Source organism: Bactrocera dorsalis, chromosome 3 (genome assembly GCF_023373825.1).
Source record: "Bactrocera dorsalis isolate Fly_Bdor chromosome 3, ASM2337382v1, whole genome shotgun sequence".
Taxonomy (NCBI): Eukaryota; Metazoa; Arthropoda; class Insecta; order Diptera; family Tephritidae; genus Bactrocera; species Bactrocera dorsalis.
This window is the reverse complement of record NC_064305.1, coordinates 45,064,375-45,089,567: the sequence shown is the minus strand read 5'-3', so window position 1 is coordinate 45,089,567 and position 25,193 is coordinate 45,064,375. Positions and strand designations below refer to the sequence as shown.

The 25,193-nt window shown below is 36.2% G+C and overlaps 3 protein-coding genes across 4 annotated transcripts in view; 1 reads left to right on the top strand and 2 right to left on the bottom strand.

Annotated features, from left to right (window-relative positions):
- LOC125777172 (uncharacterized) overlaps positions 1–22,154 on the bottom strand; it is a 29,206-nt gene extending 7,052 nt beyond the window's left edge. The window contains exon 1 of one of the 2 annotated variants that reach the window (XM_049451440.1): positions 21,884–22,154. The gene's annotated coding sequence lies outside the window, so the exon portion shown is untranslated. Of the gene's footprint in view, positions 1–20,830; positions 20,970–21,883 lie in introns of those variants that run through there. The other variant, XM_049451439.1, reaches the window with a different exon arrangement.
- LOC125777138 (uncharacterized) lies at positions 2,662–11,598 on the bottom strand. Its single transcript, XM_049451380.1, has 2 exons — positions 6,448–11,598; positions 2,662–6,395 (listed from the first exon to the last, which is right to left on the bottom strand). The coding sequence occupies exons 1-2, from the start codon at positions 7,466–7,468 to the stop codon at positions 6,298–6,300; spliced, it is 1,119 nt and encodes a 372-aa protein (XP_049307337.1). The 5' UTR covers positions 7,469–11,598; the 3' UTR covers positions 2,662–6,297.
- Positions 21,052–25,193, top strand: part of LOC105222919 (PRKR-interacting protein 1 homolog) — a 72,664-nt gene continuing 68,522 nt past the window's right edge. The window contains exon 1 of the mRNA XM_049451463.1: positions 21,052–21,254. Coding sequence (XP_049307420.1) covers positions 21,144–21,254 — 111 coding nt within the window. The 5' untranslated portion in view covers positions 21,052–21,143. The remainder of the gene's footprint in view (positions 21,255–25,193) is intronic.

The following is a 25,193-nucleotide window of genomic DNA, read 5'->3' as shown; positions in this document are numbered from 1 at the left end:
CCTTTTGTTTTGTATCGGAGGTGATACAATTTTTGCGCTTGTGATAATTTAGGATGGTTTATGTACACGGCCGTAAACATGTCCCGGAAGGACGGCCATTGTTCATAACCTCCGTGAAATATTTCTGTATCACAAGCTGGCACTTTAAGGTGAATGCCGGAACTCGCCTCTTGGCTTTGAATTGGAGGCAGCTCTACTCTCGGTTGTGGAGTAGGTGCAATTGCTTTTATTAATCTCAATTGATCGGAGATCATAGCTCTCGTTTCCTCGTACTGGTCTAAGCAGTTTTCGTATTTGGAGCAAGCCGAGGATTTAAAATTTTCCGGAAGATCTGATTCGTCAGATTCTAGAATTGCGTCATACGCAGCTTGGAGACGTGTCCAGAAATTGCCTAGATTTTCTTTTTTGATTTCTAGTACCGATTCAGAATTGTCCTGAATCGGTGAAGATGAAAATCGAGTGCAGTATCGAATTAAACTGTCACTCTCCGCAATAAACTTAGTATATGAAATGTCTTTAAATTTTTTTTGCTTTGTAGCACCTTGCTTTGAGCGTGTAGCTTCAGCAGGTGTACTTGGGCTCTTTTCCTCAGAAATCATTTTTTGTACTTTTAGATATTGAATCGATTTAGATTCCTTAGAATCTCCGTTCATTTAGATAATAGGTAAAAATTTAAAATATGAGACAGAAAAACTTCTCTCAGTGTATTTATGGCGGTAATAAATACGTTTGAATCTTTAAGATACGCGGTTTGTATGGTTGTTGTATACACAAGTATCTAATAACAAACGCGTATTTTGTTTTCTTTATTATGATCTTATAGTTTTGTTGTTATTTCGTTTTTCTTATTATACTTAATATTGTATTTTTGTTGTATCCGCGAGGTAGGAACCAACGAACGAGTGTTTCGTTTTCCTTATTATAATATTGTATTTTTGTTGTATCCGCAATATAGGAACCAACGAACGAGTGTTTCGTTTTCCTTATTCCTAATAGTTGCTATTACTTTGTTTTGTTTTCTTTTTGTTTTGTTTATTTCTTCGTCCTCCTAATAGTTGTGCTATTAGTCTGTTCTTGTTTTTTTTCTACTTTATTTATTGTTTCGCACTCGTTACGGGCGATAATAAGGAACGAGAAAAGAGGTTAATGACCTTTGTATGTATATAAAAAGGTTTTTTTTTTTTTTCGTTTGCAATCCTGCCTGCTTGTATATTAACAAGAACAAGGGGTATTGCTAAAATATGCCGATTTGGCCTTTGAATATAAAATATATAACTAGATGTTAATATGTTGGTTTTTTGTTTATTTTATTTTGTACGTATATATTTTAATTTTAATTTTATTTTTTTTTTTTTTTTAACTAATAGAGTGGATTGTTTCCTTAGTAAACGGTTGCATTTACCGCACCGAAATTTTTAAATTGTAATTTTAAATTGAATATAATTGTGTACACTATGTACATTATATGTATGTACATACATCCAGGCAAGTTGTATGCCGTGTGTATGTGTGTATATTATTGCCGTACGAATAACGCGGGATGAAAAAATAGCAAAGTGCAGGTATGCTCTTTAGCACAAATGCAAATTTGTGGAAGTTATAATATTTTACTGATACATACATATGTGTGTATGCTAATTTATTTTGTTGTCAATTTTGGTAATATATGTACTGTATATGTATATACGTTGTGAATATTGTGCATATATGTATGGTTGATATTGTTCCTTTTATTTTAATTTTCGGAATTGCCTTAGCTTACTTAGCGCAATCCTGCTTATACTGTTTTGAGTATAAGGGATATTGCCGGAAAATGTTGTCAAGTGAATACTTGAAAATGTTTTTTTTTTTTTTATAAACTTTGTGTGCTTGGGAACACAAGTGTAAGCATAACTAGGCTTTTAACAGATATGTATATGCCAGTATACATATAATTATATATTATACTATATACTGTTCATACATATATTTGGATGTACATACATATGTAATGTACCAAACTGTTTTCGGTTTCCCGGAAAGCAACCGTAAGTTCAAACAGTTTGGTAGCAACCGTTTTATTAAAGTATACAGTTTTTAGAAAGTTGAACTGTAACTTTCAACATACATATATGCCAATATATAAAAATTTTATGTGAATAAATGGAGTCGATACACTCACTTTGGGCCGCTTCAAGGGTATTTGAGGGCTTTAGTATGTGGTATTTGAGGGTTTTGGAGTGTTTGCATTTGTCGCTGTCCCAGTGGTATCCTATGTGTTTCCTGTTGCTGCTGATGTTGATGTTGTTAGGGTTGTTCGCGGTATCCCTTTCCTCTTTGCTCTTCCGGTGGTTGTTTGGTATGTACAGATGTATTAATTTAATTATTTATTATTTTTGTTTGAAATTTATCACACTTTGAGTTTATTGTTTTTTCTTTTTTGTTTGGTTGTAAACTTCGCGCCCGTTTAGAATTAAATTAATTTACGCGCCCGGCTTTTTTTTGTTTTTTTTGTTTAGTTGTTCAGCACAATATTGTATGCACGTATATTAATATGTATTTATATGTCACAAAAAAAAATTTTAAAATTTTTCGTATTAGCACAACTATTTTTTTTTTTTTTTTTTTTTTTTTTGATTTTGATTAAAAAATTTTGATTTTGAGGTAACGGTAGGAAACCGTTTTGTGCTTTCCGTTTTCAACTTGTTTTTTTTTTTTTTTTTTTTTTTGGATGTAAGTATGTGTTTGTCACTTCTTTTTAATTTCACTTGCAATAAACACTTTGTATGTACATATATATATATATTGCACTTAATTTTTCTATATTTGTATATGTGTATGTATATGCCGCCTTCCACTTGTGCACAAGATTTTGCAAGTTTTTAATATGTTTTATGTAACAGAAGTTGATTTTATTTGTTTTTTTTTTCCAATAGTGCCGTTCTATCCGGCTCGAAGGACCATATGTTGGGGTCAATGCCCTTTTCACTTACCACTGGTGTACGTTGTATGTTTGAAAAAATAAAAAAGGGAAAACTTTCGGGATGCACCACTTGTATATTTGACAACTGCTTTTATATGTTGCTTTTAAAATGCACTTAGTGTGCGAATAACTTTTTACAATTTCCAATTAATATATGTATAACTTTATTGTATGTGTGTAACCTTATTTTTTTCAATTAATATATGTATGTAACTTCACTTCGCGAACAAACTTAAACCTCGGGCGATGGGGCGCTGCGTGGCGGTGGCGGAAAACGGCGTGGACTCACAGGCGGTCGAATCAGAACTGATTGCTGAATAGCCTGACCCTTTTTATGTGGAGTGGTGTGGTGTGTGTTTGAGTGTGTGGATCCTCTTGCGTGTGGGTGGTGTTGATGTGGAGTGTGGTGATGTCGAGGCGAGTGTGGTGAGTGTGCGTGTTAGAGATGAGTGTAGGTGTGGTGTGGGGCAGGCGACTAAGGCTCATTTAGCCAAAATTGAAGGAGACATATTTTAGTGAACAGACCTAACACTGTGCAAAAGAAGACAACGGTGACTTGATTTTTATAACAGAAAACCCAATTAACGTATTCAACAGACAAGTAAGATTTTCTAAAGGCTCACCCAACATCAAAACTACAAAATATTTCAACAAACACATAGCTCAAATCTTTTATGACACTATGACCGAAGAAGAAGCTAAAGAGTATTTGATCAACTATTTTTGTGACAAGAGTAGCGCGTTGTATATTGATAGCGATGCAGATTTCGAAATCTTTCAAACCACACACAGAGAGATCATAAACAAAAGTTATACAAAAATTTTTCGCAGCCTGATTTTGTTGAAAAACGTACCAACTTTCGCAGAATTATAGGAACTGGTCCTGACTACGCATGGAAAACTTCTACACTCCGGAATTCAGAAAACCGTTCAACTTTTCGGTGAAATTTACTATTTCCCTAACAACCAATTACTTATCCAAAACATTATAAATGAATGCCACATTTGCAATTTGGCAAAGACAGAACACCGTAACACAAACATGCAAATGAAAGCCACACCTATAACAGAACATTGCTGCGATAAATTCATGATAGATATTTATTCAAATTATTCTTTTATTCGAAGTTCGCTAAGTTGGAGCAGAAAAGGACAAAGGACTGGATGGAATGTAAAAATGTACTTATTCGCATAATTAACCAACTGAGCAAGCCTAGACTATTGAAGGCAGACAGAGACGGCGTATTCTGCAGCCTGGCACTTAAGCGATGGCTTGAGAGTGAGGAGGTTGATTTACAGCTCAACACGACAAATACAAGGATAGCGAACATAGAAAGATTACATAAAACAATTAATGAAAAGATCCGCATAATTAATACATCTAACAATGACGAAGCCAAGTTGAGCAAGATGGAAACAATTCTTTACATATACAATCACAAAACTAAACATGACACTACTGAACGAACCCCAACACATATATTTCTTTACGCTGGACACCCAATACGTGACACTCAGGAAAACAAAGAAAATAAGATAAACAAAATTAATATTGACAAACAAGAATATGAAGTTGACACCAGATACAGAAAGGCAAATTAGAAAATCCATTTAAACCAAACAAAATTGTAGAACAAACAGACGCTGATCATTACGAGATCACTAACAGAAACAGAGTTACCCATTTTTACAAAATACAATTTAAAAAAACGTAAGAAAATTAATCAGATCTCAACTCCACAGGTACTTGGTGCACAGTAGCATTGCTGCTCATTTTGACTGGCACAGGCCACACACAACAAATCCAAATAAATGACATTACCACCGGCACGGATATCTCTTTTTTTCGAACAAACCAATCCAGATACCATCATCCTTTGAACACCATTGTTTAACCATCAACTTTACAAAAATAAACCAGGTAACAGATTACTTTGAAGAAAAGCTGCGTGGAAGTTACCAGGTGCCACAAATTAAATTTTTATGCAATAATCTAAGAAGAGAGTTGAATGGGATAACCTTACACCACAAGAGCAGGGAGAAACGTGGACTTTAAACATTGTGCGCTCATCCTTAAAATACCTTCTTGGAACACTTGACGCACGACTCGGTGAGGGTACATGAATTAAACGACGCCATACAACTAATAAACACTGGAAAACAAAACATGGAAAACACTATAAACATTCAGAACCAAATTAACGCCCTTTTATACGAACTAATACAATTTTTGAAATACATTAAAAACATAGAAATGGGAATGCAACTCTGTAGACTAGGACTGTTTAACCCCAAACTATTGAATTACGAGATATAATAAAATACATAGAGCCTAATATAATCCTGACCAAAACCAGTCTCAAACAAAACAAAAAAATTGTCATAATTCAAACAATAATACAGAAATAGAAGGAAATAAAATGATAAGGGTGACGCAATGCAAAATAGAAATTAATAACATAATCCTAAGTGAAAACCTTTTAAGTCCAGAAATAGACTTAACTCCATTATATACACCGATAAACATAACAAAAATCAAAACTGTACAACACAACGATATTGTCGAACTCATTTCACAAAACAACACTACACTTTATATACTAATAACACTGTGATAGTCAAAAAAAAGACAAGACCATATTCGACGGTTTCCCCCTATTTCGGGTCCTACGAATCGAACTGCATAATTACTTTTTTGAGTTACAATCATGGGTTCATGCAAAAATGTTTGTTGAAGTTTTTCATCAAAGTGGCCCATTGTAAGAGAAAGGCACATTTTCTTCGGTCTCTAACTTTTTTAATGTTGACTTTTTTGGTAAACTTTCTTTGGCAAAGCTTCTCAGAATAAGTCCGTCTTTAAGTTCTTAGATGACTGTAAACCCCAAAATCAATGCTTTTTGTGTCCTTATAGCCAATAAGTCGAAAAAACTGAAATTTAATCCATTTTTTTAATGTTTTTTCCCTCACGTTTCGTCAATATTTTAATTTACCCTTTGATACTTATACATTAAGTGACATCTTGTAATAGTAAGAAACTTAAGCAAAGACAACGTTCTGAGCAAACTAACCATTAGAAAAAAAACTTAACAAAATTTTTATTTTTTAAAAAAGCTACACTAACTATGTTTGTGTGCTGTTTTATTTTTTTTTTTGTATCTTATAAGTGTTATCAATAAGTATCATAAATTTGTACACAATATTTAAATTAAATTTAATAAGACTCATCTATCAATGTCCAACACAAATCAGCAAGCAACGAGTCAAGCTTTTTGCCGCTGTACCAATGCTCAAGGGGGGCGGCGACTTGGTGAAATCTTTCTCCATGCTCATCGGATTCAGTCGGAGCTTGCTGCAATTTTTTCATTTGGCCTTAGAACTTCTCCGAATTTTGCGTTCTTCATAAGCTTTATTATATCGGGGCCATTGAGAACACCTGAAAATAATGTATCAACATAACATTCGTTCTATTAAAAGACTTAAAATACCTTTTATTTTCGCAACACTTAGTCTTGGAAATATTTCTGTCAAACATTTAAAAGCTTCGGCATCTCGATTTATTGCTTTTATGAAATTTTTGACAATTCCCAATTTTATGTGCAGTAGTGGTGGCAAAATGTGATTAGCTGGTACCAGCGGAATATGGATAACATTTGCCACATTTAAATGAAATTCTGTGCGAAGCTTCCAATCACGCATTCTATATTGGTTTGCGCGGTACCTTGTGTCCCAATGACAAATGAAGCACATATTTTTTGTGTATCCTGTCTGCAAACCAGTAAGCAAGGCGATAACTTTTAAATCCGCACATATCTTCCATTGATGCTGCTGATACTGTACTCTGTCCAAAATGAATTTCATTGCTTCGTATGTTTCCTTTGTGTTGGAGCTTATGGCGATTGGAACCGGATTTTTTGTGTTATCCACATACAGCAATACTGCTTTTAAACTATTTTTCGACGAGTCAATAAACAAGAGCCATTGCTCTGGTTTGTACTCACAGTTCATGTATTGCATAAGACCAGGAATATTTTTACAATACGAAAAAGTATTGTCGCCATTAACCTCAAAGAAATCTAAAAGCTCCTCCTGTCTTTTGCGGTATCCATACACCTTCACATCTTTAGACAATGTATTTACCGATCGAAGATGATGTGCTAGGCAAATCGCTTGTCTTTGCGATAATTTCAGATGTCGTACCATCGTATTCAAACGGGCTTGGGAAATCTCCAAGTGACGACATGGGCTTTCAACTTCGGTTGGGTTATACATTAAGAGTAGATCTGTAGGCTCGGTGGAAAATGTTGGCGAAATATATCTGTCAGTTGGACTTGGACATCTTGGTATCGGAACATTTTCTGAGTGAGATACTGGTAGCTGTGCAGATTGAACACTTTTGTGAACTGTGTTTCGTTTGTTGAGTCTTGCAAATTTGTTCTTGCACGCGTAGCAGTTACCAGTATGATGCCCTTGTGGATCTATCCAAATTATTGGGATGCCGAACCCCATTTTTAGGCACAGTCTTTTTGACCAGTTATGCAGGTTGTTGTTGCATTGCGTGCAAATGGTATTTGGCACCCAATCTACGTCTCTTATAACGGGCAAATCGAAATATTCCTCGTAGATGCCGGTAGTGATGGGCGATGTTGTGACTTTTAAGGAACACTGCTACTTGTGACTGTGACTTTGTAGTAGCAGAGCAAATACAAAGTATATACATAAAAGATAAAATTAAATAGTGTTAAAAATATTTACATTAAATGGAAAAGAAGGGCAAAATATCACATTTTGCGAAAACAGCATCCACTTCTTTAAAAAATTGCCACACATAACTCATTTTGGTTCTTTTTGACACAGACATCTTTAATTTTTATTAAGTATAAGTAAACTGATTTGTAACAGTTTCGTACAAAAATTAATGTAAATGATTCGTTATTTTTTAAGACGCACATTTTTAAAGTCGCACTAAATATATTCTCTGAAGGTTTTTTTCAATATAAGGATACTCAATAGAAGCTATTTAAAGTAAACGAAAACATACTTTTAAAAATATTTCGTTAGTTATAAAATACTTTTTATAAGTTTTTTTAAATTACTATATAAATTGATGCAATTTTCAGATTAAAAGTTTTATAATTGGCTTTACTACAGCATTGAGGTTTCTGTAATCAATTTAATTTGTACATGAATATTACCCGTTTAAAGATAAATTAACTTTTTATATGTTAACCAATTTATACTTATCTAAAATTGAAGAAAATTCATAGCTTTAATGAATATGAATTCATCACAGTCGCAATTTTTTATATTCCACGGTGAATGCTATTTTGTCACAGTCGCAATTTTTCATATGATACTGTGACTGCTCCTTTGTCACAGTTGCAATTTTTTATATTCCGCGGTGAATGCTATTTTGTCACAGTCGCAATTTTTCATATGATACTGTGACTGCTACTTTGTCACAGTCGCAATTTTTCATATGATACTGTGAATGCTATTTTGTCACAGTCGCAATTTTTCATGTGATACTGTGACTGCTACTTTGTTCGTTAATTCCTGTCACTGCTACTTTAGGAAGCTTGTCACAGCTTTGACCAGTGATTTTTAAGTAGCAGTGACAAAGTCACAGGTACTCAAATATTTGCCATCTCTAGACGCCGGCAGTTCCCGAAGATATTTTGCGTCTACTCCGAGGGCTTGTAAATTTTCCACATACGATAGGCCAATTGGACACTTATTCATTTTAATTTATTTTCTTAATATACAAGGCACAAAAACAATGTTCTTTCCACGAAGTCAAAGTCAAATTAACTACTGCAATCTATGCTTAAATTTTGACTCTTAGGCAAGCATTTAACGTTTCTTTCAAACGTTACTTGTTGTTATTTCTTATCAGTGCAGTGGTTAAAAGCTTGACTCGTTGCTTGCTGATTTGTGTTGGACATTGATAGATGAGTCTTATTAAATTTAATTTAAATATTGTGTACAAATTTATGATACTTATTGATAACACTTATAAGATACAAAAAAAAAAATAAAACAGCACACAAACATAGTTAGTGTAGCTTTTTTTAAAAAAACAAATTTTGTTAAGTTTTTTTTTCTAATGGTTATTTTGATATTAATATCATCGGCCTCAACACCCGCGCCGTTAGTTCTGCTTTCTCCAGACTGGACAAGGAAGCAAAAGAAATGGGTCTGGCAGTGAACGAGGGCAAGACGAAATATCTCCTGTCATCAAACAAACAGTCGTCGCACTCGCGACTTGGCACTCACGTCACTGTTGACAGTCATAACTTTGAAGTTGTAGATAATTTCGTCTATCTTGGAACCAGCGTAAACACCACCAACAATGTCAGCTTAGAAATCCAACGCAGGATAACTCTTGCCAACAGGTGCTACTTCGGACTAAGTAGGCAATTGAGAAGCAAAGTCCTCTCTCGACAAACAAAAACCAACCTCTATAAGTCACTCATAATTCCCGTCCTGCTATATGGTGCAGAGGCCTGGACGATGTCAACAACAGATGAGTCGACGTTGCGAGTTTTCGAGAGAAAAGTTCTGCGAAAGATTTATGGTCCTTTGCGCGTTGGCCACGGCGAATATCGCATTCGATGGAACGATGAGCTGTACGAGATATACGACGACATTGACATAGTTCAGCGAATTAAAAGACAGCGGCTACGCTGGCTAGGTCATGTTGTCCGGATGGACGAAAACACTCCAGCTCTGAAAGTATTCGACGCAGTACCCGCCGCGGGAAGCAGAGGAAGAGGAAGACCTCCACTCCGTTGGAAAGACCAAGTGGAGAAGGACCTGGCCTCGCTTGGAATATCCAATTGGCGCCACGTAGCGAAAAGAAGAAACGAGTGGCGCGCTGTTGTTGACTCGGCTATAATCGCAAAAGCGGTGTCTATGCCAATTAAGAAGAAGAAGGTTATTTTGCTCAGAACGTTGTCATTGCTTAAGTTTCTTACTATTACAAGATGTCACTTAATATATAAGTATCAAAGAGTAAATTAAAATATTGACGAAACGTGAGGGAAAAAACATTAAAAAAAATGTATTAAATTTCAGTTTTTTCGACATATTGGCTATAAGGACACAAAAAGCATTGATTTTGGGGTTTACAGTCATCTAAAAACTTAAAGATGGACTTATTCTGAGCCAAAGAAAGTTTACCAAAAAAGTCAACATTAAAAAAGTTAGGGACCGACGAAAAGTGTGCCTTTCTCTTACAATGGGCCACTTTGATGAAAAACTTCAACAAAAATTTTTGTATGAAACCATGATTGTAACTCAAAAAAGTAATTATGCAGTTCGATTCGTAGGACCCGAAATAGGGGGAAACCGTCAAATTTGGTCTTGTCTTGTTTTTTGAAAAAAGCTATCACAGTGTAATTATTATTGCGGCATGACATATGTACTGCATCTAGACAAATTTACAAACATTATCCCTATGGTCTATCATATTTGTTTACATGCACACATAATTATATATGAGCACATGTGCGACCGCTTGGTCTTATAACTTGATATCGAAACTTTTAATAATTAAAGCAAATATACATATATGTATATATTTTTGTATATAAATACATATCAGAGAGCTGCAACGATCACAATTTTTTCAATCATACCCGATCATTGACTCAGATTTTTTGTGACGGAAAACTTTGCTTCAACAAAAATGCATGATCGTAAACGAGCGTGCTCAAAGCGAACAATCAGTTTCAATCACTGTTGCTTGTTTCGTAATGATTTTTCTCGATCGAACGCTTTGTGTGAGCAAAGAATGTTCGAGAATGCTGCTTGCATTCTGCTCGATCACAATCATACCGTTTGGTCATACCGGGTGGTTTCTGCCAGCAGCGCAGCCGGTGAGCGTTCTTTTATTTTGTTAACCCTATTCGTACCACGTAGTGACTTTGAGTCACTTTTTAAATTTAAACTGTTGTACTTGTTGTAATTTTTTTTTAATTTTGGGCAAGATTTTATGTATTCGTGCAATCATAATTCACCTATGAAAAAATCCATAATTCATAATAAAATTGTTTTTTTTTTTTAGATATTTGTTAAAATAAATTTATGTTTATAGCTGCGCAAAGTACCACGTAGTGACTTACAGTCACTGTATGAAAACATTGTTTTGATAAAGATAACGGATCAACATGTGCAAATGTTGAGTTCTTCATAATTTGCAAAGCTGATGTTTTTACTACATATTTATTTCATTTCTTCTTGTATCGTTCACAACAGAGAAAAAATCAGTTACATTTGTCTTTCGTAGCAGCAGGTTGTATTATTTAGCGCAGTTTATGTTTAAGTAAAGAAAATTTGGTACAGTTATATGTTACATACTTAAAATTTTTAATTACTAAAAGTTTGTGTTGCAAACTTATATTGCTTATACGAGTAGTCTGTAGTTTAACTATAAAATTATTGAAATATTTAGAAAAATGGCAAAGAGGAGAGGATTGGCAGAAATGGAAATTCGCGCAGCTATATCAAATAGTGATGATGCGAGTAGTGATAATGAGGCAGAATGTGCAATAATTGTTGATGACTTGGAAGAAGCGAAGAGGACTGCTGTGAAACTGTTTCTGAAGTGGATGATGAAATGTGTGTATCAGATACTGAAGAAGTGGAATCTCTTGTAAATGTTTTTGTTGGTAAAGACGGGACTGAGTGGAGTGAACTTCCAAATATTTCCGGGAAGACACCTTCTCACAACATAGTGACAGGAAGCGTAAACAAAGTAATGTTGCCGCCAGGCAAACACATTCAATCTCCATCGGATGGATTTTCCTTATTTTTTGACAATGACGTTCTGAAATTTATTGTTGAAAATGGAAGCAAACTGATGAAATTGAGATGCGCGCCTACATAGGCTTACTGATTGCTGCAGGACTTCGAAAAAATGGAATAAGTGACTACAAAGAGTTTTGGGATCCTATATATGGAAGTTTACTTTTCCGAGCTTGCATGTAAAAAACCAGGTTCTCTGACTTATCGCGCTATTTACGATTTGATGAAAAAGCAACAAGAAATTCTCGTAGAGCGGGGGATAAATTTGCTGCTATACGAGATATTTGGGACATCATTATAAAAAACTTCAGAAAATATTATATACCGGGTGTTAATTTGACAATCGATGAACAGCTCGTTCCCTTTCGAGGTCGTGTTTCATTTCGACAATATATGCCTGCAAAGCCAGACAAGTATGGAAAGAAAATTTGGTGGATATGTGACAGTGAGACGAGTTATCCATTGCATGGAAGACCATATTTGGGTAAGGAAGGCGCTAATAGACAGACAAATTTGGCGCAAATTGTTGTCAAACAGCTTTGTGAATTTTATGAGGGTACAAATCGAAACATTACTTTTGACAATTTCTTTACCAGTTTTGATTTATCGCTAGATCTTTTATCAAAGCGTCTTACATGTGTTGGAACTCTTCGAAAGAACAAAACATGCATTCCTTCAAATTTTCTGCCTTCCCGGCAACGAGAAGCAGGAAGCAAACTTTTGGCTTTCGAAAGAACATGACTCTAGTAAGCTTTGTCCAAAAAAAAATAAAGCTGTTCTCTTGCTCTCGTCGATGCACCACACTGCCGATATTGACGCAGAAACAAAAAAATCGGAAATAAATTTGTAATATAATGCCACTAAAGACGGCGTAGATACGTTTGATCAATTATGTCATGCTTTTACAAGCAAAAGAAAAACTCGCAGATGGCCTGTAGCTCATTTTTACAATTTGATAGACGCCACTGGTATAGCATCCAAAGTAATTTGGTTGTCCTTATATCCAAAATGGAATGATTCAAAAAAAGGCACTCGCCGCAAATTATTTTTAAAAGATTTGTCCCGGGAATTAATTATGCCAAACATCGAAAGAAGAAGTTAAAGCCGATTGTCAAATGCTAATAAAGCAGTTATCACTGCCACTATATCAACATCGTTATCCCCCAATAAGTGTTTACCGCCTCCATCCAAAACAGTTCGCCGTCGGTGTCACTTATGCCCCTACAAAAAATGAAGGATTTCTATGCAATGTTGCCAAATTTGCACCAAAAATGTTTGCAATGAACACTCGCAAAGGCTATAATATGCGTGAGTTGTGTGCAAAATAATTAGTAATTTAATATTAATTATGAATTCGTTGCTTTTATATATGTAAGGGCCAATTTATTCACTCTCCATTACAACTTAATGCTCCATTAGAGAGAATGAATAAATTGGCCCTAAATATCTTTGCATTTTATGTTTGTTGTAATGAATTACTTTAACCCAGAGATAAAGAGGTCCCCAACTCTACTGTCACTGGAAATGTGAGAGCCGCTCACCTACCGAAGTTTGACAGTTGACTGGATTGGGTAGGTGTTGACGTTTCGCAATTGGAAGAAAAGAGACGACCGGATTTAAATCCCGCCAAAATAATATTAGAATGGAGGAATTCGTAACGGCCATCGTTTCTTGGCAGAAAAAAAAAAATAGTAAAAAGTGAAGTGGTGAAGAACAAGTGAATAGTGAGTGAAGTGAATGAAAATTGTTTAAATATATAAATTATAACAAATATAAATCAGCAAATATAAACGTAAGTACCATAAAACAAATTTGCGTACACAATTATATATAAATCACATATTAATTTACAACGAAAATGCTGAAAACACCAATGTGGAAAAAGTGCATTGTGGGCTGCAGCGAGGGAAATACCGTATTTAGATTTCCCAACGAGGGATCGGATCTCGAACGGTAAGTAATTTTAAATAGACTATAAATAGTGCAAAAAGTGACTGAATAATGTATAACAAAAAACGGTGTTTCTTTAAAAAACAGAAAAAGTGCAATAGAATTATTGATATATTTCGATATTTTGAAATTTAATTTCGTAAGTACATAAATGGCTATGTTCGTAAATGCATCATAACGCGCATCATGACGATTGCACAACAAACAGAACGTTCAGAAATGCCAATATTGCAGCACTGCAATAATCAAGCGTTCAAAAAGACAACACTTCTATCAGCCGTTACTCATAATTTCTATCAAAAAATTGTTTACTGCATTTAACTACGATGTCTGACGAAAAGTAAGTGCAAAACTGTTTTATTCTAATTTTTGTATTGAAATTTAGTTAAATTATGTTAATAATAATTGTATAAATTATTATTTTTAAAGTTTTAGTGAAAATATCAGTAATGCAGAGACACAGTTATTGCTGAGAGTACGGTTGAATATGGAGGACGAGTTTAAATCGGGTAGAAGGAAAAACATGTATTGTGGAAGAAAGTTGTGACCTCGGGAAACGGCTTTATTGTTTTAATAAACGATTTGTTTTTAGGTATTTTTCTTTTTAAAGACAAACATTTGTACCTACACTGACTTCAATACTCTTCTTTTTCTTAAATTTAAAGAAAATCTATCATTTCTTTGCTCACAAATTTCGGCTAGTGTTAGATTCTGCAAAATTTACATTTTAGTATTATACGCGTTCAAAAATGCAAACAAATGTATCTGCAAATTGTATAAGAAGTATCAAACGTCAAACTTGCAGTGTTGCTACTGTTGCTTATGCTGCAAATCATGCTGCATTTACGAACATAGCCAATGTAACGTTATCGCGGGTTCGTTTAAATATTTGCAATGTGAAATTGATAGCATTATTTAGATAATATTTAATTACATAATTTAAATAATTAAATTCAATTAGCGGATAAAAAATTGTAAGAAAAAGTTTCGATAAATTTCGATATTTTGAAATTTAATTTTTTAAATATTTAAATGTAACGAATGTACCGGTTCATTTGAATAGATATGTTTATATGTTTGGTATTTTTGCACTATACGTAATATATGTAGTTATTTTATATTTTTATATTCTTTCTTTTTGTTTTAAATAGGCGTAAATGTTGGCTCAACCGTTTAGGTGTTTCCAATGAAACACGTAAACATAGTTTTGCCTGTGAGCGGCATTTTTCGGCAAAAATGCGCCCGATATCAATTTAAAAGTTGAGCCTACATTTGACGTCCCAAATTCTGATGTAAAAAATACAATTTTATTGGGTCTAGAAGATTTTGCTCCCCAAGTTGAAGAAGCTGTCTCAAATGCACACAATGCATCGAGACAGCTTTTTCCAATTATTGAAAGTGAGATAGAAGATGGAATTTTAGAGCCTCTTCCATTTTTTGAGGAGGATATATCTTTTAATTTTGATAAGGCCGCGCAAACAGGTAGGGGTCTGACAGCAGGTACAGAAAGGAAGAAGAAATTGAGGGAAGAGAATAGGGTTTTGAAAATAAAGTTAGAAGAAAAAGAGCAGGAAAATAGGAGTTTAAAGGCCCAGTTAGTTGAAATGGCCGCAGAGTTAGAAAGATGTAGGGAACAGCTAAGGAATAGCTGTCACTGAAATGTCATTTGCAGTCGTAACTGTTTACAAAATTCAAAAAATACGGGTTTCTTTAAAAATAGTCGGGTAAGTTGGTCGGATATTGTTCATTTTTATGAAACCGACTCTAAGTCGAGTTATCGGTGTGCGCATAAATTAACCGATGCTCATATTTATCCAAATACCTTCCAAAAAATGAAGGTTAAATTCGCGTCTCAAGTATTGAGTAATACGGTCGCTTCTGGTATGTTGTCCCTATATAGCTCGGGAGCCTTAAGCTCGAATAGTAGGAGCTTTATTAATACCGCGGAATTCGTTTCGTTTTTTAATAAATTATTCGATATTTTAAATAGCAGTTTCGTTGAGGCTGCTGTACCCACTAAAAAAGTGTTTGTAGGTTCCCCTGAACAGTTAGAGTTTTTAAATGAGGCAGAACAAGTTTTAAAAACTATTCGCGTCGTAGACGATTTAGGAAGCAACACAACTAATAATTTTAGTTTTATAAAGGGGTGGGTGTTAAATATTAACAGTTTAAGACGATTGTGGCGATTTTTTCTACACTCAGGTTTTCCGTACTTGAAGACGAGACGATTATGTCAGGACAGTTTAGAACATTTTTTTGAGCAGATTCGAAGCAGAGGAAGTACTAGAGTAACGCCCTATATGTTCTCTAGTTTGTTTAGGAAGTCGTGGGGCTTACGTTACGTAAACGTCGTAACAAAAGGAAACTCTGAGCTGCCTTTAGAATCTGATGCTACGGTAATTTCCGAACATAGTAATAATGTTCTACTTAATGTGTGTAATGATTCACTATTGAATGACCTTTCTTGGCAGGATTTTCAAGGTTTACACGGCCTGAGCACTATCTCGTTAGATCAATCGCATTAGATAGTAGTTTAGAAATTAATTTTTTGAAAGAAAATGCGTTTTTATTTAAAAATTTGCTATTTTTATTTAAAAATTTTCAAACTGCACACATGTTCCCTGCCTTTACCATATTTAGGAGATGAAATTCCTTCGGACGAATTCATCTTCATGCATCAAAATCAAATAGACAAATGCAACTTAGTCAAGAAGCCTGAGGATTTTATTGCATTTGTAAAAATTTTGGAAACAAAATTTTTAGAAGAATTCGACAGTAATTGCCATAAAATAGGATTAGGAGATATTCTTTTTAATAAAATGGAAGATGTTAGGCCCTTTTTGTGTTGCGATAATTGTGACCCAAAAATAGTTTTAGCCCTTTTTATTAGAATTAGAATATATTTTTTAACAAAATTTTTAAATAAAGACCTTTCTGTCCCTAATTTTAAAAATAAAATTTTGTGTGTTTCACTTTCCATTTTTTTATTTTTCAGTGGTTACAATAAGCGAACTTAAACTTACGATAGAAAATAAAAAAGTAAAAATTTTGTAAACAGTTAGGATAAAGAGGCTCTAAAATATAAAACATTTTTTTTAAGGAAAATTAGAATTTGGGATGTAAATGTAGGCATTTGTATTATGTATATATGTAAATATTTATATAACTGTGATATTTTTATATATTTTTTATATGAATTGTTATCGTTTTGTTGATTTATGTAAATAAATTTATTAATGGGTGATATAGGCCTAAAGGGGAACCGAGCACCCAAAACTAACTTCGGTAACGCGCCGTTTTGCATACCTCCTGGGTGGTGTGGAAAGTGCAATTGGGCATTTTAATTTAAATGCCCAAAAATTTTTATTTTGTTCGATCTGGCCACAATGGAAAATGTTATAAAAAACGCTTACTTTGAGCCGCTCTCACACGGGAATAAGTTGGGCATCCCATTATCCCTGCTTTAACCATTGAAATAAAACCAATTGAATAATACTTAAGCCGTTTTATTTATACGAGTGACTCTAAGTCACTACGTGGTACTCTACGTCCGCTCAAGCACGTGGTACGAATAGGGTTAAATGTATTAAGAGCAGTCATTTATTATATTGAGATAGATTAGGGAACTCCATTTACCTGACCAGCACTCTAATACGGTTGAATGGGCTAAGAAGGTGCTGAGAGGGAGCTAGACCGATAGGACATGACTTCAAACGAAGGGATCTGAACCAGCGGCAATGGTCGCATGAGGAAGAAACCTCCCTTGGTAAGAAACTGCAGCAGGGAGGACGGTGCCATCTCTCAAAATGTGTAAGTGCCGGTTGACGATGGTCAAACGACCATGGAAAACGTCCCAAACCTCTCGGACGTAGCGAGTTCTGGAGGCGGTTCGTCGATTGGCGACTCCGTTTTCAGCCTCGAACAACTGTTTGAGGATGTGAGGGTCGATCACGACATGAGCGCTGAACTGGCGCTCCTAGAGGAGAGTCTGAAGGATGAAATTCCGCCAGATTAACCTCCAACACTCAAAGGCGGCCTCCACCAATCTACTATTTCGTCTGGAGCAAGACGAAGCCTATGTCGTCCTGATTCAGGAACCGTGGCTGACTGGTAACGGGATTTCTGGTTTGAGGACGAATAGCCATAAGCTGCTGGCGACCAAGAATGCAGGTAGAAATAGAGCCTGTATGCTGGTCAGAAATGAATTAACGGTATTTCTTTTACCTAATTTTAGCAACGCTGATATAGTAACAGCAAAACTGGAGTGCGATACTGGAAATGTCTGGCTTATGTTCGTGTATATGCCTCACGACGATGAGGTGAAGCCGTCTTCCGTATTGCTAAGGAGGATCTTGGCTGAAACGTCCCGGAATGGTGCCGACGTGATCATCGGTTCGGACACCAAATCGCGCCACTCGATCTGGGGCAGCTCAGATACAAATAATACAGGTGAGTCGCTTTGTGATTTTATTGTAAGCGAAAATCTTCGCATCTCTAGTGTGTGTGACTGCCCCGCTGATTTCAAACTGGAGGGTCCTCGATGATCACTCCTTTTCTGATCACAGGTATATCGGGTTTAGTTTAGTCGGAGAAGGTCCGCCTAAGAAATCATTCAGAAATCCTAGGAACACGGACTGGGAAGGCTATGGCAGTAGGCTTCGGCAATCTCTTCCACGCGCACCGGGGGTGGACACGTTGGTCACCGCCGATGTGGTGGATGGGTACGTCGAAGTCTTCAGCTCGGCGTGCAATACTGCACTAGAGAGCTCCTGTCTACTGAAAACACCGAAGGGCAGAGGGAAACCTCATTGGTGGACTATGGGGCTCTCGGAAATTAGGGCGTCTTGCAGACACTTATTTAACAGGGCCCGTAGGAGTGGGATATCTGACGACTGGGCGTTGTATAAAACAGGACTTTCGATATACAAGTCCGAAATAAGAAAGGCTAAGAGGATCACGTGGAAGACCTTCTGCGAAAAAGTAGAGGGCTGTCACGAGTCTTCTAGATTCGGGCGTATTCTCGCTAAAATCCCAGTGCCTCTGGGTTATCTCAAGAATTTAAATGGGAAGTGGGCCCTGAACAGTGAAAATACATTTCAGATGCTCCTTGATGCTCACTTACCTACCAGCTGTTATGGTGTTATGGAGCAGGTTATTACCGATCTATGCAAACTGCATCAGGTTAGGTTACATCTCGAGACGAGTTAAAGTTACGTTCATCCCGAAGGCTGGCAAGGGCTCCCACGTCACGGCCAAGGATTACAGACCCATCTCCAAGAGCCTCTCCTCTTTTTTGCATAAAACTTTGGAGAGACTGATGGACTGGTATTTAAAGAGGCGCTTTCCGAGAGACTATTTATCAGGAGCACAACATGCGTATCGTAAAGGCAGGTCGGTGGACACTACCCTGCACACTATCGTGTCGTGGCTGGAGAAAGCCATTGAGGCTAAAGTTTTCGCTGTTGGCATTTTCTTTGATATTGAGGGTGCTTTCAACAATGTCTTGCCGGAGGCAGTCATAACTGCTCTAGGCGGACTTGGAGTTGAATCGAACTTCAAGCACCTCATCTTCAGTCTTCTGTGCGACAGAGTGGTCGAAACAGAATAGGGTAGCGGAGGCGCGCAGCGAAATGTGAGCAGGGGAACCCATCAGGGCGGGGTTTTTCTCCTCTTCTATGGATCCTAGTCGTTAACGACCTTCTCAAAAAAACTAGAGAATCTTGGCTATCGCTTGATTGCCTATGCAGACGATGTAGCACTTATGGTCAAAGGAAAGTTCCTTAGCACCGTGTATGAGTTGACGCAGGGATATCTCGGCGTTGTAACAAAATGGGCGGTCGGAAGTGTACTCGCCATCCTCCCTAATAAAACAGAAATGTCATCGGTTGCCCTATGAGGTTGCAGCCATCAAAGTAGCAGCAGATTTGCTGCTCCGGAGAGTGTCCACCTTCTGGGAAGTGACCATTCACTCAGATAGTAAAGCGGTGATATTAGCCCTGAACTCATTCAAGGCGCGTTCAGGGATAGTCGAAAAGTATCTAGCATTACTGTCTCCGACGACTAGAGCTTTTACTATAAGACTTGTATGGGTGCCGGGCCACAGCGGAATAGCAGGTAACTGCAAAGTTGATGAGCTAGCAAAGAAAGGCACCCTAGAGTCGCTAGGATCCTTGGTCAACGCTGGGCCAGCATTGATACTTGCGCGGTCGCAAAAGCATTCAGGCTCTCTTTAGTAGTGGGGCTCTTGACGGGCCGCTGCCCTATTGGCACACATGCTGTAAGACTGGGAATCTTACCGGACAACGTTTGCAGAAGCTGCTTGGAAGAAGATGCGGCAGAAACTAGCTAGCACTTCCTTCTTGACTGTCCCGCATTTGGGAAGTCAAGACTTAGATACTTAGGGACACATACCTTCAGACATCCTACCGAACTAGTGGGTGTAGATATTAAGCGCCTTTGCAAATTTGTATTGGCTGCTAAGCGTTTTGCCGATCTGTAAGTCCGAACACGGGAGTTCTATTTTCTATGGCATCACTCAGGACTACATCTATTAGTCCGCGTGCGATCTTTGGACAGCCATCTAGCCTAACCTAACCCTAACCTAAACGTCTCACATTTTAAAGTTTATGGCATAATAACTGTCTAATCTATTGCCATTGCCGTTGTAAAATCTGTATGTGGGCATTTGTTATCATAATATAATCATTTTCAAAAGGCGTCGGGTAGTTGGATAGGTTCGAGTTGATCTAGCGCATAAAATTTTATTTTATCATTTGCGAAATGGCGTCAGATAGGTAGGTTCAAGTTGATGTACTCAATGTATTGAGCTCTTGAACTGTTTAAAGTTTTATATGGATAAAAATAATTTATATGAGAAATAGAAAAAGGAGAAATATACTTTTTTCTACAAATGTATTTCTTGTAAAAAAAGATTTTATATAATCGGACTATGATAATTAATATTAGGACTTCGCTCATACGCCAATCCATTTTATATAATTTTTCAGCAAATTAACAATACTAAGCTAAATATTCATTTTTTGGAAAAATTCATTAATTATTTTGCAAATGTACTCTATTTTTATAATCTAACACAACTATTTTAATACTCACTCAACTAAATTTTATATTTTCGAAATGAAACTGCCGTCGATATATGTGTAAATGGGATGTGTTGTTGTTGCCTCTTCGAAATTTTCATAGAAATGAAAACTGCGCTGTCAAACTGCTGAAGTGACAGCTTATTGCTTACAATATATGGTAAACTAATTAGTTTGCCATATATTGTAAGAAATAAGCAATATGGAGTCTCGACTGGCAATAGGCACGGCAATACAGTTAGTAAGACATAGATTTTATCCTGTCGAGATGCCCCGTTATGTTGTGGTAAACATAATTTACATGTAGTGCTTAAACAATTATTAAAATGTTTTCAATGGATCCTGAAGAGAGTGAAGAGAAAGTTAAAACTCGAGGTGTTATAAAGACAGCAACTGATTTGCAAAGATTGAAATTGGAAAAATTAATGATGAATCCGGTAAATCTATATACATTTCTATATTAAATATGGGTGGGATGTGCAGCTGTGTTCACGAAAATAGTAGTGCCAGTGGCTACTATCTATTTAACAGTCAAATCACATGATAGGAAGAATATTCGATTAGAAAGTTATAAAAAACCTAATTTTTAATTAATGTATGATAAATTTACAGTTTTATCTACAATAATTTTTTTTAGTTTTCATACAGTTATTAAATTAAAATAAAATTGAAAAATTATGCTGTTCAAGGAAATAGTAGTGGCTATTAAAAAAGACGATAAAACTAAGAATATGAAAGTAACAGTAAATATTTCGGGTTGGGTTTAGTTTAGTATCTCATTTTCACTGCTTATTCCTCTTAAATGCGTGCACGGATTTTTTTAAATTTATATAGCACGGATAGCCAATGAATTAAACTTTTGTTTAAATGTAAATTAATTGTTAAATGTTAATTTGTTTTTTAGATATAAGTACGCAAAAAACGCACATTTTCACATTTGCTCAAACAATGGCTCTCTTCTTTTGAAGTTTTAAAAATTTAACCAATTTTACACACACACATTCTTTGAAATATATTTAATTGAATTAATGATAAATTATGGATTTTAAGTTGCAATTTTATGTACAATTTAATAAATAAAACAGCTTTCAATTACGTGTTATATTGTTCCTTGAAATGAAAGCAAAATTACTGAATATGAACTGTCAAACGACGAAGAAAATAAGCACAAAAGGAAGATAGTAATAACCCAACGAATCAAAATGGTAGGCCTTATATACTGCGGCGCTTGTTTCGATGTAATATATTATACTGAAAATATAATGAAAATTTGGAATAAAAAATCGCGCGATTTTTTATTCCGAATTTTCGCCTGCGGCGCTTGTTTCAATGTAGTATATTATGCTGAAAATATATTTAAAATTTGAAAAAAAAAGATCGCGCGATGAAAACCCAATTTTATTATTTAGGGGGTCTTGTATAAATGGTTGGTTGGGTTATCTCGGTACTTCAACTACTTGTATGCATTATTACCGATGCATATACAATTTTTAATTTTCAGTGTTTTTATTATTTAAATAAAGTGGATTTCCATTTTAATTCTTTGAAATAATAAAAATAATAAACATAGAGTCACTCTATGCGTAAAAAATACACAAATTTTATAATAATTAGTGAAAATTGTATGGAAAAACTACGATTTTACGCCATTTTCAGGAGGCTGCCCTAGAGCCACCCGGGGTCCTAGGGGGGGAAGGGTGGTATTATTCAAAAGTTCCATTCATTACCTTTCAAATGAGGGGGGTAGCAAGCAACGCCGGGTGTCTGGCCTTTTACTGCGGACAGGGCGAGTTGGAGTTCGTTAAGAGATATGTCGGCTTCTAAAAGTTTGGCTGAATGAGAGAGGGTGGTTGGTGTGATACGATGTTGGACGATTTGTGAGCGTTTAGTGGCGATAAATTCGGGGGGGAAGGTTTGGTCTGAAGAGGCGTTAGAGAAGTGACTGGCGAATTCTTGAGCTATATCCTAGGGATATAGAAGATTGGAGTAGATTTGGGGATTAGAGGGTAAACCGGTGAGTGTTTTAATGTCGGCCCAGATTTTTTTAGGGTCGGATGACGCACTGATGCTGCTAGTGAATTTTTGAAAACAGTCGAGCTTAGCATCTTTGATTTTCCGGCGAAATTGCGCGATCAGCTTTTTGAATTGAATGAGAGTTGTGGTGGACCGGTTGCGTTTGAAGTTGTGCCACGCTTGTTGTTTGGCTTGCCTAAGGGACGCAATTTCGTTGTTCCACCATAGGGGGGCTGGCTTTACTGGTTTGGTTGAGGACAGAGGGATGGAGACGTTGGATGCACAGCGGATTGTTTTATGGATATTGGAGGTTTCTTGGTTGATTCTGGAGGATGTTGGGAAGGATTTGGAATAGAAGTCGCATGCGCTTTCGAATTTGTTCCAATCCGCTCTATCTGTTTTAAATTTGATCCTGGGAGAGAAGGGAATGGTGGGTCGGGATGTGAGAATTTTGATGAGGATCGGGAAGTGATCGCTGCCGTGAAGGTCATCTATAAGGCGCCATGATGAGTTGTTGCAAAGGGAGGGAGAGGAAAGCGTAAGGTCAATATGAGTAAAGGTTGAGTGGGTGGGGGAGCCGTCGTTTAGTAGTCGTAAGATTGTAAAAGTCAGCTTTTGTTATTGATTGACTTGGCGGGGAGTAAGCGCAAGTTATTGTGATCCTGATGGGGGTTTGAAGTTCTATGGATAGTGAGGATATATTGGATTGGGTAGGAAGGGGTGGTGGGGAAGGTTTCTCTTAACCAGAATGGCGATTCCTTGTTTCTTTGAGATTATGTGAGGTAGGTTGTGGAATAGGCATATAACTTTTTACAATTTTTGCAAATACGAAAAACGGCATACCATAGTCGAATAGAGAATAAAAAAGTATGAACCCCATTATTTTTTTTTTTGCGAAATTGCAAAAAAGTTTCCGCGCAAAACGAAATTACTTTTATATCAGAACTGCTGAGAAAAACAAAAAAATTTTGTACACTGTACACGTTTTTCTTCATAATAATAGATATTTATTTAACTAATAATCTTCCTATTATTCCAAACGCCTTTTAATGGACCTAAGGGAAGTGCACCACCCACCCCAAACTAATTTTTCTTCAGAAAATTCTGATTCAATGTAATAATAACACAAAAAAAAAAAAAAGTTGACTTTTTTTAGAAATCCACTTTTGCGCGGAACGTTTTTGAACCGAAATCACCTAAAAAAGTGATATTCATTACTTGTACAATATTTGCCACCACGTGGTGGTATGCCAAATTTTTCGTCAAAATTTGTTATATGCCTATTGTGGAAGTGCCCTACGTAGGATTTGGGGGTGGGGGCAGAGGAATTGTGGGCAAGGTGAGTTTCGTTTAGAAGTAATGGAGGGTTTATACATCTTTATTAGGATTTCAAGTTTAATGTAGTTATTGTGATACCCGTTTATGTTCCACTGTAATAATGGTAACATTTGTTATATAATATGTGTGTTTGTATATGAATTAAAGGGTTAGTATAAGGATATTTATATTTATGACTTATCTATGTTGGTTGACTTGTGTGACGGTAATGTTGTTTTATATGTATTTCGTGTTATGAGGACGTTAAGATCGGGGAATTTTGCGTGTAATTGGCTGAAAGGTGACATCTCGGTATCACTGATAATTGGGCTGGGGTATGTAGGGGTGGGTGGGCTGGAATATTTTTCTGCATTTCTACTTGTAGTCGCTATTTCTGGTGTGCTGACGTTAGTTGGTGTTTGTTGTCTTACTGGGGATGTTGTTGTGCTGTTTTTCTGCTGAGGTTTGGATATGGTTGAAGTTGTTTGTGTGATTGATTTAGTATGATATGTTTTCTTGGATGCTCCGTTATTTGCTTGTGGGTTATTGTTTGTAGTTTCTACATGGGGGTTTGTTTGTCAGTCTCGTGCTGTGTTTAGAGTTGTTGGTTCGGTCTTTATACTGCTGGTGTTTTTTACAACTTGTGCGAAGGACGGCGCCCTTGTTTTTTTTTGAGGGGGTTGCATTTGATGTGTGTTGGGGTCGCTGTTGAAGATTTTCCATGCATCTATAATTGGGCATCGGCGCTCTATTTTTATTTTATTTACTGACTTGTGTTTAAGGAAAGTGGGACAGCCAGGGTCATTGGATGGATGGGTTTCAATTTGGCAGTTTATGCAGAATGTTCTTGGGCATGGATTATGTGGCGGAGAGGTTGCACACTGGCTACATAGCTTAATATTTCGACATCTATTTTTGGTATGACCGAGTCTTTGACAGGTTTTGCACCGCATCGGATTTGGGATAAATTCTTGCACACGAACCCTTTCCCATCCTAATTTAAGGATTTCTGGTCTACGGATTAGGTCGAATGTCACAATTGCAGC

Coding starts and splice junctions, on each gene's coding strand:
- LOC125777138 (XM_049451380.1), bottom strand. CDS start 7,468: ATGGGGTTCGGCATCCCAATAATTTGGATAGATCCACAAGGGCATCAT. Junction 6,396..6,447: donor AAGTGTTGCGAAAATAAAAG/GTATTTTAAGTC, acceptor CATTATTTTCAG/GTGTTCTCAATGGCCCCGAT.